The sequence below is a fragment of the Cicer arietinum genome, chromosome 4, assembly GCF_000331145.2.
Source record: "Cicer arietinum cultivar CDC Frontier isolate Library 1 chromosome 4, Cicar.CDCFrontier_v2.0, whole genome shotgun sequence".
In the NCBI taxonomy this organism is placed as follows: domain Eukaryota; kingdom Viridiplantae; phylum Streptophyta; class Magnoliopsida; order Fabales; family Fabaceae; genus Cicer; species Cicer arietinum.
This window is the reverse complement of record NC_021163.2, coordinates 4,312,014-4,326,308: the sequence shown is the minus strand read 5'-3', so window position 1 is coordinate 4,326,308 and position 14,295 is coordinate 4,312,014. Positions and strand designations below refer to the sequence as shown.

The 14,295-nt window shown below is 29.9% G+C and overlaps 2 protein-coding genes across 2 annotated transcripts in view; both read left to right on the top strand.

Annotated features, from left to right (window-relative positions):
• Positions 1–471: 471 nt before the first annotated feature.
• On the top strand, positions 472–5,315 carry LOC140920139 (uncharacterized). Its single transcript, XM_073367473.1, has 2 exons — positions 472–3,903; positions 4,666–5,315. Exons 1-2 carry the CDS (start codon positions 969–971, stop codon positions 5,040–5,042), a joined length of 3,312 nt encoding a protein of 1,103 aa, XP_073223574.1. The 5' UTR covers positions 472–968; the 3' UTR covers positions 5,043–5,315.
• Positions 5,316–8,908: 3,593 nt separating this feature from the next.
• The window catches only part of LOC101506182 (probable UDP-N-acetylglucosamine--peptide N-acetylglucosaminyltransferase SEC), an 11,233-nt gene continuing 5,846 nt past the window's right edge, over positions 8,909–14,295 (top strand). Inside the window, exons 1-13 of the mRNA XM_004495498.4 lie at positions 8,909–9,350; positions 9,847–9,992; positions 10,123–10,221; positions 10,335–10,385; positions 10,949–11,065; positions 11,225–11,281; positions 11,998–12,117; positions 12,470–12,532; positions 12,625–12,703; positions 13,369–13,478; positions 13,774–13,827; positions 13,937–14,004; positions 14,094–14,196. Of these exons, the coding sequence (XP_004495555.1) occupies positions 9,173–9,350; positions 9,847–9,992; positions 10,123–10,221; positions 10,335–10,385; positions 10,949–11,065; positions 11,225–11,281; positions 11,998–12,117; positions 12,470–12,532; positions 12,625–12,703; positions 13,369–13,478; positions 13,774–13,827; positions 13,937–14,004; positions 14,094–14,196 (1,245 nt within the window). The 5' untranslated portion in view covers positions 8,909–9,172. The remainder of the gene's footprint in view (positions 9,351–9,846; positions 9,993–10,122; positions 10,222–10,334; positions 10,386–10,948; positions 11,066–11,224; positions 11,282–11,997; positions 12,118–12,469; positions 12,533–12,624; positions 12,704–13,368; positions 13,479–13,773; positions 13,828–13,936; positions 14,005–14,093; positions 14,197–14,295) is intronic.

The window sequence follows — 14,295 nt, the reverse complement described above, 5'->3', positions numbered from 1 at the left end:
TAATGAATTTTAGTCATTGAAGAATCGTTCGGGAGAGTCTGATGTCAAATTATGGTTATAACAATTTTTTATCAGATTTTATTTATTTGTAGACTAAACTTTGAATTATTAAAGTCTTATTTTCTTTAGAATCAAAAGATTAAAACTCTAAAATATGTGTTATTTGATTTTTGTGTATATTTTGAAAATGTATAAATCGTAAAAGATAAAAACATGAAAATATATTTCTATATTTTGATGTTGAAATAATATTGTTCTTATATTCTTCTATTTTCATCATCTCTCTCCTTTTTCCTCTTTTCAATCTTTCCAATTTAGTGATGTGTGATAAGTTTGTAGAAGAATGATTACTTTTTGACCACACTGATAAATAAATTAAACCATGTAATGTGGTGCCAGTTGAACTTCCACTTAACTCCAATTCAATTGGATTACAACTTCATGGACATTCAACTATCAAATAAATCCTTTTGCCTAGTACCTCATTCATTTTCCCAATCAACATTTAATCCTTTTTTATATTATAGATTGGAGAGCCTTCATTAAGATTCTAAAATTTAAAAAACTATTGGACTAAGAATCTCTAAAATATCATGCATAGTGTATGCCTAGGTTAGGCTTGCCTAACCAATACTTTGTTTCTATGAACTTATCATTCATAGAAAGTGGGATCTTTGAGTCCTTCATTTGGCCACCAATCATACATATTCTAATATGCTATCTGTGATTTCTTTACTATTATCATTTTAGCAAGTTGCATATTAATTCCATAGCTCTATCTATGTACCTTCCCATTATTGTGGTTAGTGTCATTCCTCTTCTGAATGTTCCTTAAACATTTGTTTGTGTTAATGAATCTTTTAGTGCTTCATTTCTTTTTTTCTTCCAAGTGGAAAAATAGTAAACACTACTTCAAACCTCTGATAGAAACTTGTCCATAATTTGCATGTGCAAGTGGTCCTTGTTTTATGATGCATATGGAGAAAAATGTATCTGCATTATTTGTGATGTTGATATTAATATTATTTAGTCTTAACTTTTGTTTATCAGTAGGGCTTAATGCAGAGGGAAAATACCTTATGGAAATAAAATTGAGATTGTTTGACAAATACAATCATCTTGAGAATTGGAATTCAAGTGATTCCAATCCTTGTGGTTGGAATGGTGTCATCTGCAGCAATGAAACCAATAATCCAATGGTAGAATATCTTGACTTGCATGCAATGAATCTCTCAGGTTCTTTATCTTCCAGCATTGGTGGTTTGGTTCATTTGATTCACCTTAATCTTTCTCAAAATAGTTTATCTGGTTTCATACCAAAGGAAATTGGAAATTGTTTAAGTTTGAAGATTCTTGGTCTCAACAATAATCAATTTGAAGGTCGAATTCCTGTCGAAATAGGCCGGCTTTCGAATTTAACAGAATTGTATATTTTCAACAATCAACTTTCTGGTCCTTTGCCTTATGAAATTGGTAACCTTTCTTCACTCTCAATACTTATTGTATTCACAAATCATTTGACTGGTTCTTTGCCACCATCAATTGGTAAGCTTAAAAATTTGATCCGGTTTCGAGCCGGTCAGAATATGATCTCAGGAAGTTTACCACAAGAGATTGGTGGATGTGAGAGTTTGGAGTATCTTGGTTTGACTCAAAATCAGATAAGTGGTGAAATACCAAAAGAACTTGGAAAACTCAAAAACTTGCAATCTTTGGTCCTTAGGGAAAATAATCTTCATGGTGCTATACCTAAAGAGCTTGGAAATTGTACTAATTTAGAGGTACTTGCTCTCTATCAGAACAATCTTGTGGAAGCAATTCCAAAGGAGATTGGAAAACTTGCATTTCTAAAGAGACTATACCTTTACAGGAATGAGTTGACAGGAAATATTCCAAAAGAGATTGGTAACCTTTCTGTTGCAATAGAGATTGATTTTTCAGAAAATTTTCTAATAGGTGAAATACCAATTGAGTTGGTTAATATAAAAGGCTTGCAATTACTTCATCTTTTTCAAAACAAGTTAAGTGGTGTGATTCCAAATGAGTTCACCACTTTGAAAAATTTGACTGAGCTTGATCTCTCTATTAACTATCTCAATGGTACTATTCCTATTGGATTTCAAAACTTGACAAAACTTACCTCTTTGCAACTCTTCAATAACTCATTAAGTGGTATAATTCCTCATGAATTGGGAGCAAATAGTCCACTTTGGGTGCTTGATTTGTCATACAACTTCTTGGTGGGAAGAATTCCAATCCATCTTTGTCAACAATCTAAATTGATGCTGTTGAACTTAGGATCAAACAAACTCACTGCAAATATCCCTTATGGACTCACAAGTTGTAAGTCCTTGGTGTATCTTCGCCTTTTCGATAACAACTTCAAGGGTAGGTTTCCTTCTAATTTATGCAAGCTTGTAAATCTTTCTACAGTTGAATTGGAACAGAATGAATTCACAGGCCACATTCCTCCACAAATTGGTAACTGCAAAAACTTGCAAAGACTTCACCTTTCTAATAACCACTTTTTGTCTCAATTGCCAAAGGAAATTGGCAACCTCTCTCAATTAGTTTCTTTCAATGTCTCATCAAATTACCTTTTTGGTAAAGTTCCTATGGAACTTTTCAACTGCAAGCAGCTCCAAAGACTTGATCTTAGTCACAACAACTTTATAGGTACTTTACAAGGCGAGATAGGAACTCTTTCACAATTAGAGCTTCTTAGGCTCTCACATAACAATTTTACTGGTAAAATTCCACTGGCATTAGGAAAACTCTTGAGATTAACTGAGCTACAAATGAGTGAAAACTCATTTTGTGGCTACATTCCACAAGAGTTAGGTGCACTCTCATCTTTGCAAATTGCATTGAATCTCAGCTATAATAAACTTTCAGGCCAAATACCCTTTGAACTTGGGAATCTTATTATGCTAGAATCCCTCCAACTCAATAACAACCATCTGAGTGGTGAAATTCCAAACTCCTTTAATAGACTTTCAAGTTTACTTTCATTCAATTTCTCATACAATGATCTTATTGGCCCTTTACCTTCTTTACCTCTCTTTCAAAACTCAAAATTCAGTTGCTTTTTAAGGAACAAAGGACTATGTGGAGGACAGCTTGCCCCTTGTCCAAATTCACTTTCACACACCCCTCCAAATAAACTAGGAAAGATTCTTGCTATAGGTGCAGCTATTGTTAGTGTTGTTTCTTTGGTTTTAATTCTAGTCATTATATATCTCATGAGAAGTTCCTTTGTGTCAAAGCAAGATATAATTGATAAAAAAAATTCTCCACATGTTTCAAACATGTACTTCTTCCCAAAAGAAGAGTTAACTTTCCAAGACATGGTTGAAGCAACTGAAAATTTTCATTCCAAATATGTAATTGGGAAAGGTGGTAGTGGAACTGTCTATAGAGCTGATATATCAACTAGTGATCATATAAATGCAATTGCTGTAAAGAAACTTACATCAAACAGTCACAACAACAGCATTGATGTAAAGGGCTGCTTCCATGCTGAAATATTAACTTTGGGAAAAATAAGGCATAGAAATATTGTGAAACTATATGGTTTCTGCAACTATAGTGGATCTAATATGCTACTTTATGAGTACATGGAAAAGGGTAGTTTGGGAGAGTTACTTCATGGAGGAACATGTTCCTCTAGTCTTCATTGGCATGACAGGTTTAGGATTGCACTTGGAACTGCACAAGGACTATCTTATTTGCACCATGATTGCAAGCCGAGAATTATCCACCGCGATATCAAGTCGAATAATATACTTGTTGATCATGAATTTGAAGCTCATGTTGGAGATTTTGGTTTGGCTAAGTTGATTGATATCTCAAGGTCTAAATCAGTGTCTGCAGTTGTTGGTTCTTATGGCTACATTGCCCCTGGTGAGCAATCTTAACAAAAATCATTTTTGCATTTTTATACATGTATTTTTTTTTTGTCAACTACATATCGTTTTAAATCGAGGTCACGGGCACATCTTGATATATTGTGAAAAATCACAATTAAATATGACTAACGCAACCTCAATCATAATTGTGTTGTAGTCACATAAATGTAAGAAAAGAATATGACACAAATTGCGAGTGCAAAATGTTACTTCATTGATTTTTATTTTACTTGAAGTCGCCCTAGCAATACTGAAAATTTGGATCTTCTCTATGTTGAAATTATTTAAATTGACTTGCATATTTTTAAGTTGTAGTCTCCAATAAATTTTAATTGTGCAATCTTCTACCTAACATCCTAGTGTTTTTTAAAATTCAACATGAACTATCCAAATCCTATGTATGAATGAATCTCACTACGTTCACATTGTCATTTTACCAATCTTGGAAACATTAAAGTTCAATAACTTATGGTTGGGTATTTTGTGAAAATATTTGTTGAGTGATGAATGTTAACTAGAAATGATGTATTTAGAAAAATAATAAATTTTTTTATATTAACAATGTATAGAAATTAAATTTTTTTAGAATGTTAGACAATTGTTCATTTCAAAATTCTAATTGTTTTTTTGTTAACGTGTTAAAATAAATACATACTACAAAAAATGAAAATAAAAAAAATATTTTTATAAAGTAAACAAGCATTTAAACATTTTATTATTGTAAATAATAACAATGAGTGTAACAATGTTGACACAGAGTATGCTTACACAATGAAAGTGACAGAAAAATGCGATGTCTATAGCTATGGAGTTGTCTTATTGGAGTTACTAACAGGAAAGAAACCAGTCCAATCGTTGGATCAAGGTGGTGGTGATCTTGTAACATGGGTGACAAATCGTATCAACAAATATTCGTTGAAATTGGACATCCTTGATGCTAGATTGGACCTACTACATGAAATTGATGTTGCACAAATATTTGATGTATTAAAAATTGCATTACTATGCACCGACATATCTCCTTCTAGACGCCCAACTATGCGTAAAGTTGTGGCAATGCTTACAAGTTCTAGCAAACGGAAAGAGCAATCTTCTTTCTCTCCATGTCAACAATCATCTAATGTAGAAGAATGAATCACTCTTTCTTTTTATGTATATGTTCTTTGAATAAACTTTGTAACAAAAATAATTATAGCTTTTGAATGCAAAAGTTTAGGCTATGTGGTTGAATTCTTTGTGTAGTTCACTTTTGTTGTACATATATTCTATTTGAACACAAAAAGTTAAGGTGGTACATTAGACATTATATAAAATATATCATTAATTAGTGTCTTTATTTTTCTCTTCATTTTTGTAGTTTGAAGAGAGATAAAATATTAATAAATAAAAATCAAAATTGTATGTTTATTATACAGTGTTGATTTCGGAATTTGTATTTAAAAATCATTTCTTTTTATTTTATAAATATTATCTCTCTCAAATTTTAAAATAAAAATAAAATATTAAATATATTTGATAAAAAAGTTATATGTTAGGATTGTTAAAATTAATTAATTCATATAAGTTAGTCTGTTCCGCCTCTTCTACCTCCAATATACTATCAAAAATTAGGATCTGATAGTGAATTTTACACTATCAAAAATTAAAATCCGATAAAACATTAAATTTTTGTGATAGTCTATAACCCGCATAAATAAAATTTTGAAACATATTTTTTTATATTTTTTTTAGAAAATTTGTTTATTTATTATTAAAATTTTGAAATGTATACTTTAAAGTAGTAATATTTTCTAAAAGATAAAAATAAAAGAAAACAACAAAAACTTTAGAGACATAAATCTAATTAAAAAAATAGAGATAAAAAAGAAAGTAATCAAAAGCAAAAAAGTGAGAAAGAAATAAGTATTATATTAAAAAATATTTATTATTTATATTTTTATAATTTAAAATACAAAAGCATCTATATTTAGATTATATATTTTTATTAATTTAATAATCTATAATTTAGAAATGAATATAGATTAATGATAATATATATATATATATATATATATATATATATAATTTATTTGATAGTATATTTCAATTTAATGGTTGATTTTAAAAAATATTTATTTCCACAATATATTTTTATATAAATGTAACTGTTATTATAACTTTTAAATGAAATATTTTCTTACATTAATTATTTTATTATTTTTAAAACTATAAAAACGACATTACGTTATTTCTTCATTAACATACAATATGTTAATTTTTATATTTAAATTCTTAGTGAAATGTTTTAAGATAATTTATAAGAAAGCAAGGCCTTGAGAAAATTTGATTTCATAACTATATAAAAAGTTTTACATAATATGTATACAGTGCTTAAATTGTCATTTTAGTTGATAAAAAATGATAGTTAAGAACTATTGCAAATGTTAAAAACATATATTTATTATTAAAATCAAACAAAAATAAATTTAGTAAATTTTCAATTTATTAATTTCTATATTATTTGTAAGTTTTTACTCCCTTATCGGATTTTCTTTTTTTGGAGACTTTCATTAATCTTATTTATAAGAAAATTTATAACTTTTAAAATGTATTTATTATTTAATTAATTTTTATCCATATTTTAAATATTTATCTTTTTAATATTAACAATATATTTAATACCTCGTATTTCCTATCAAGATATATTTAAAAAAGTTACAACAATAAATTTGTTTTGTTATTTTGATGTTTTTATTTTATATTTTTTTAAAAGACAAAAATAAATTCATTTCAACTAAAACTTAAGACATACTTATTTCATTCTAAAATATAAATACAAATTAATCCAAAAATTTTACATATTTGATTTATTTGTATCAAGTAAGTCAATTTTGTTTAACCAAAATTTATTTAGTTTTTAAGTATAGAGTAGTACTCCATTAGTCTCAAATTATATATCATTTAATATATTTTACAACACACTCTTTAATGTATATTTATCAACACATTTATTTTTAATAGTTGATTTTTATATCCATTAAATTATATGAGTCCACATAAATTTAATAGGTTATGAATTTCAACTAATAGAAATAAATGTATTGAAAAGTATGTTAGAAAATAGGTATTTTGACATGAATATCCCTTTTTTTTTTTTAATTTTAAAATGCCCTACTTAAAAAAAAAAAATACAGAATTGCTCAACTTTTTTGCTCTAGTTGTTGATCGCAATCTGGGGATGCGATCATCTGAAATATTTTTTTTTTCATCCTCCATGTGACCATCTACTATATTTTTTTTTTTTGCCATTTTATTAATTTTCTTAATTATTATTTAATAAATTATAAATAATTAAAATATTTAAAAATTCAAAAAACTATTAATAAAATAAAATATATTAATAAATAATAATAATAATTTTAATAATGTTTTAAATTATAATAAAAATAATAATAGTAATAATAATAATAAAGTAAATTATATTAATAAAATAAACTTAATTAAATTGAACCAATAAAACACGTTAAATTAAAAAAAAAATACTGAAGTAAAAAATATATCAAATTTATATTTTATCATTATTATTATTATTATTATTATTTTCATTAATTTTTATTTATTAGATAATAAAAATAGGAGAAAGTTGTTATAATAGCGTGGAAAAATGGAGGAAGTTGTTATAATAATTTTCCAAAACAAAAAATAGGAGGATGTTGTTATAAGAATGTGTCAAAATAAATAACGTGTTCCTTATATTTTGCCGATAAAATAATTTCTTAACAACCTCTTCTTGTTTAACTGCATTTTTTTCTCCAATATAATGTGTTTTATTTTATTTTATTAATAGTATTTTGATTTTTTAATTATTTTTAATTTATTAAATAATCAATAATTCAATTGTTAACAAAAATAATATTAAGTGTTAATTTACCAGCAAAATAGCAAAATAGGATTATGTCGGGTATCCGGTTATATTAAGAAAAATTGTCCAAGCTAGCACATCTACAAAAAATTGATGTATTTTTTTCTTTTGATTTAATGTAATTTTATTTTAATGTATTAATATAATTTTCTTATTATTAATATTATTATTATTATTGTTATTATTATTATTATTAAAATTATTATTATTATTTATAATAGTATTTTTAATTTTTAAATGTTTTAATTATTTTTATATTATTTAATAATAATAAATATAATTTACCCAATAACAAATGCAAATGGCAAAAAAAAAAAAATTAAGAGCTTAGAAGGTCGCATCCCGAGGATGCGACCATCAGTTAACATGAAATTTTTTCTTTTTCAACAAGTCGCATCCCCAGGTTGCGATGATCAACTGAGCTAAAAAGTAGGACATTCTTGTATTTTCTTTTAAAAGTGAGACATTTTGGGATTATAATTTTAAAAAGAGGATATTTCCATCAAAATTCCTAAAAAATATATTCTTAACATTTCTCATGTCATTTTAATAAAATATATTTGTTTTAAACTATATCTTATTTTACCATACCAATAAATCATATATACTTATTTTTTCTATTATCATTATTACTTATTTTTTCATATAATTAATGGAGGATAATTATTTTCATACAATATTAACTGGATTTCTAAATTTGTATAAAATTGTTAAAGTAAAATGTAATTTAAGGCAAAGAGAATACTATACTTGACTATTTCAAATCATTTGCCTGGTGCTTTGAGAAAGTGAACTTGGAAACCAGAGCACAAAACAAGGAGTAGCTCGAGGAAGGAAAGAAAAACAAATAAAATAAAATAAAATAACAAAAATAAAAATATTAAATATTTTTAACTTTTAACTTTTAACTTTTAACTTACCGAAAACTCGTTCATTATCTTCTACCTAAAAGAAAATATTAACTAAATATTTTAAATTAAAATATAAAAAATATACGTGTTAACGTGTCAGTTAGTAATGAAATCTCACTTTACCGAACGGTAGCGTCTTTATTTGTCTCACATCGACGGTCCAGGTCTCTTCTCGACCGAGATTCTCACCCCTTACAAAAACATTTCTCCTTCGTGTTGAGTTGTCTTTACCAACAGAAAAACGAAGCCTCAAGAGAACAAGAGAAGAAAAAAGAAGAAGAAACACTCGAGAAATTTCTCCCACAATTAGGGTTTTAATTTTTCTCGCGATTTCTTCATCTACAGTCTCTGCTCTCGCGATCCCATTCCGATCCACTTTGCTTTAATGATCACCTTTGTTTATCACTGATTCAGTTCTCGATCTTCTCTCTCTGCGCGTCTACACCGGCACCATGATCTCCGTGCAGGGAGATCACCATCGCCACCACTATAACCACCAGTCACAGCTTCCCGGCTCAGCTGACACTTCTCGGCTCCCGTTCACCGGAGATCGCGTTGAACCGTTCTCCGTTAAGCAAGAGCCAGCTTCGCTTACGCTATTGCCTTTACGTACACATGAATCTAGTGAAGGTTTTGTTTTAATTTTTTATTATTCACTCTAAATTCTGTTTCTGTTTATTATTGTTAAATTAAATGCTGCTTAGAAACTATTTCTCTCTTCATTTCCTCCTCTTCTGGCACTGTGTTTGGTCTATCTTTTTGGTTCAGCGCATCCTTTTTGATTTTCCTAATTGAGCTAGAGATCGAAGCTTCCAAAGGTTTTATACTTCACTCGCGCCATTAATACTGGAAAATAAATTTGTTTTGGTTTTGTTCTGGCTTCAATTTCATAATTAGGGTTTAATAAGGGATTTTAAGCTGAGACTATTTTCATCAATTTTCAGTTTGTTATTTCGTATCGAGGATTGCTTTGAACTTTTGCGAGTAGGAATAGCCAATTTCGTACTTTCGAGTACTTTTTAATTGCTTAGCTGTGAACTGATGATACAATGTCAAGAGTAGTGGGAATATTTTGAGGGCTTCATGACACGATTTATGTAATTGATTCAAATTTCTCCTTGTGTAGTCGATGAAGATTTGCATTTGTCTCTTGCACATCAAATGTACAAGAGTGGAAGTTACAAGAAAGCACTAGAACATAGCAACACTGTCTATGAGAGAAATCCGCTTCGTACTGATAACTTACTACTCCTCGGTGCAATCTATTACCAGGTTTGTTTTTCTTTTTATTGCATCTATTTTGTCTGTTATTTGTTTGACTACTTACTTAAAATGCTTAGAGCTGATTTATTGTTGTTCATGTGCTGCATTTGGAATGGGTGGAACGACTTGTCTTGCGCAGTTGCATGATTTTGATATGTGTGTGGCAAAAAATGAAGAAGCACTTAGGATTGAGCCACACTTTGCCGAGTGTTACGGTAATATGGCAAATGCATGGAAGGTAAATCACTGCTGTTAATTGCTACAACTGTGATGGTAGTGTTATTCTATGTTTCTGTGTAGTTGGTGAATCACATACATTTTCTATAATTAATGGAGATTTCCTTTATGCAGGAAAAAGGCAACATTGACCTTGCAATTCGCTATTACTTGATTGCTATCGAGGTCTGTATGCAATTCTGGACTTGCAAATGTAGTTTTTCATTTGTGTTGTTTTGGTTTAGTTTTCTTTCTTTTTGTATTATTACTCTAATACAACATATCTTGTATTAATTAAGTTTCCCATGATTTGTGTTCAGTTTTCCCATGATTTGTGTTCAGCAACCAAATATCAGTTTGACGACAACATATCTTGTATTAATTAAGTACTAACACACAGGCTGGATTCTGTTCTTTATTTTTTATGGGCTATCATAATATATTCTTAATTGTTGCTGATGGTAATTTAGTAGGTCACAATTGTTCTGCTTGCATGGAGTCATTAAGTTAATATTATAGACAACCATATAAGCCTCACTTTAAGTTTTTTCGATACCATCATTCCAATTGTTTTATACAAAATGATGCATAGGTTTTATTTATGTTATAATTATTAATTTTCAATGGCTAGTGTTTTTCTCTCATTTGATCAGGGAGCTTTTTTCTTTATGTGCTATACTGTACGTTTTTGTGCCATTCATGATTAGTTGGTTCAACATTTATCCCCCTTTTTGGTTCTGCCGCTGCAGCTTCGTCCCAATTTTGCTGATGCATGGTCAAATCTTGCTAGTGCATACATGCGTAAAGGAAGGCTCACTGAAGCAGCTCAATGTTGTCGTCAAGCACTTGCTATAAACCCACTAATGGTAATTTTTGCTATTTGTTGGATGAGTAACTGCTGCTCAAGTGAAGTAGTTATTCCTAAGAATTAGGGTGCAATCTTTTATCTTCCTTCTCTATTCCTTTGGTTTTACTGGATTTAGTGACATATCATTGTTTTCGTTGTCATTATCTACGAACTACAGGTCGATGCTCATAGCAACTTGGGTAATCTAATGAAAGCTCAAGGGTTGGTCCAAGAAGTAAGTCCTAATATTTTATATGCACTTTTATGTTTAAATTTGTATCTTTTGGAGTTTTGTTTGATGTTGTTTACTGTCTATAATTTACTCTTTTGAATTGGAAAATCTTATGGATAGAGATTAGTTTTCTCTTTACTACAGTGCAACATATCTGAAATTGGATTTTGTTATACCACAACCTGCTGCTATAGCATGTCCAATTTTTCTTATCTTATGGATTCCCCAGTATGAGTGGTACTCTACCTGTTTTTTTAGTCTTTTTATGTAGGAGGTTAGGTTTTTTTTTTTTATATAGATGTTTTCTGCCACAATGCTAGTTACTCTGAAATTGGTGTACAACATTGCTTTTAGAGCCAAAACACTTTTTAGTTAGCCTTCCAGTTTGAACAACTCTCTGCCGGAATCATCAGAACAAACAACACCGATATGTATTCCAATTGATCATACTTGTCTCCCATTTTATACCTGATAAAAATGGCCATGTGCTGGCCTCGAAGCCTGGAGGGCTCCTTCAATACTTAGTCTTTTATGCCCTACATCTTTTTTACATTTTAGTTACTGATATAAATAATTGGTGGGTGGAACTGTGTCCAAATTCACAGTTCGATACAGATATGAAGTTGTTGTCTTCAAGGCCTGGACTCAGATGATGGTTGGTCTTGTTGTAACTTCCATCTGCAAGACTGCAAATAGTCAGAATTTAACATTTTGTGCAGGCATACAGTTGCTACCTTGAGGCATTGCGTATTCAACCTACCTTTGCTATTGCATGGTCAAATCTTGCTGGTCTGTTCATGGAGTCTGGTGATTTCAACAGAGCCCTACAATATTACAAGGTGTGTCTGTCTTTCATACTCATGCGCTCGAATGTAATTCTTTAATTTTTGTTTGGAGCCTTTTATAAGGCAAACCGTCTAATTAATTTTGATGCACTTCTGATATTTTTTCTTCATATTATTCATAAATGAATTATTGTTAACCTTCAGAAGTGACTTGTCGCGGTTTTGGTGCATCATATGTTAGTGATGTGCAATGTATTCTCTTACGTCTTCTCTAAACTTTAGTTATTTTTGCTACATGCTCATGAAGTCTTGATATAATGAGGATTAATTTGGTCTCCGTTACTTTTCATACTGTACAATTTTATCGGTATATATTCTCATTTTACATTTTTTAAAAATCTTTCAGGAAGCAGTTAAACTCAAACCTTCCTTCCCTGATGCATATTTGAACCTTGGGAATGTATACAAGGTATGATGTTAAGAATATGATTGGTTGGATGCAACTAGTACTTTGATTGGCATTGATTGAACCTTGAAAGTTTTTATTTTTTTCTTCATCAGGCTTTAGGGATGCCTCAAGAAGCTATTGCATGTTATCAACATGCTCTTCAGACGCGGCCAAACTATGGCATGGCTTATGGTGAGTTCTGTTGTGTTACTTTATCTGTTTGCTGCTAGTTTTGTTTTCTTTGTATAAGATCAGTGCAAAGATATGGGATAGTAAGAAATGAACATCTGTTTTCCTTTTCTTTTTAAAAAGTTTTAGTTTTAGTCAGTTGTATAACCATTGCAGAACTGTGATTTGCATCAACTACCGTGTGATTGATGGGTATCTATTTCTAAAATTATTAATGATAACATGTCATGAACAGTCATTGATGTACTGTATCATAATTGGTTTGCATATTTTATTATATTAATAGGACCACCTTTTTCTTAATTTCTTTTAAAAAGTTGCTAGCAAACAAGCTTCATTTTTGGTAAACTTGCCATTATTAATACTAATGAAGGATTATCAGACTTTATATTGGCTCCTCATGGCCTCCTTTGTGCAATATATAATTATGGCTGGTTCTTACTGGAGAGTATTTCCCGTTGATCATGCTTTGCTGCAAATTGACAACAGTAATGCAAAAATAGTAAAACAGTGAATAGCAGTGAAAGCTGTTTATCCTTTATTTAGATATCTTTGCCAGTTTCAAGTATTGTTTTTATTCGAATTACGCTAGCTTACAATTCACAATTTAGTAAAACTCAATCTATGCTAGTCACACTGACTGTACTGTGTTACAAATGATGTTACAGGTAATTTGGCCAGTATACATTATGAGCAAGGGCAACTGGATATGGCAATTCTACACTACAAACAAGCTATCACATGTGACCCCAGATTTTTGGAAGCTTACAATAATTTGGTTGGTTTCTTATTTTGTTGCCGTTTATTTAGTGTAAAGAACTCAAGGGTTTGTTTAGTTTTGGAAAACTTGTTTTCAGTTTCAATTTTGCAAAATTGCCATTTTGTTTTGTTTTAATGTTTGTATCAGAAAAATCAAATATTTTTATTGTTTTCATCGTTTTCCATACAAAACTTTGAAATAGGATATAAAACGAACACAGTGCCATTTTTGTAATTACTACAGGAAACAAAAACCAGACCCAAAATATGCAAATTTGAGATGCAAGTGGATAATATTTTCTTGGTTTTTCTAGGGTAATGCTCTGAAAGACGTTGGCAGAGTGGAGGAAGCAATCCAGTGCTATAATGTATGTTCTTTTCTTGTCTTGTCTGCTTTACATTTATATTTAGTCATTAATTCATTATCCTTTCAAGCCACTAGAGTTGTACTGAAATTGTGTTTTTTCTTATATGAAGCAATGCCTTTCGTTACAGCCCAACCACCCACAAGCATTGACCAATCTTGGGAATATATACATGGAATGGTATTTGATCCTTCTAACTTCATTCATGCTGATGGTAGTAGTATGTGTGTTGTGGGAGAATTTGATTTTCTTGGTTGAAATTGTTGCAGGAACATGGTGGCTGCCGCTGCTTCATATTATAAAGCAACACTAAGTGTAACCACTGGATTATCTGCACCCTATAATAACCTTGCTATAATCTATAAGCAGCAGGTATGATAACCTAGAGCGTTTTGGTGTATATACCCATGATAGAACACGAGATAACTCAATGAATCGAAAGCTTAGAGAAAAATTTGAGAAAAACATTCC

Coding starts and splice junctions, on each gene's coding strand:
- LOC140920139 (XM_073367473.1), top strand. CDS start 969: ATGATGCATATGGAGAAAAATGTATCTGCATTATTTGTGATGTTGATA. Junction 3,904..4,665: donor TTATGGCTACATTGCCCCTG/GTGAGCAATCTT, acceptor ATGTTGACACAG/AGTATGCTTACACAATGAAA.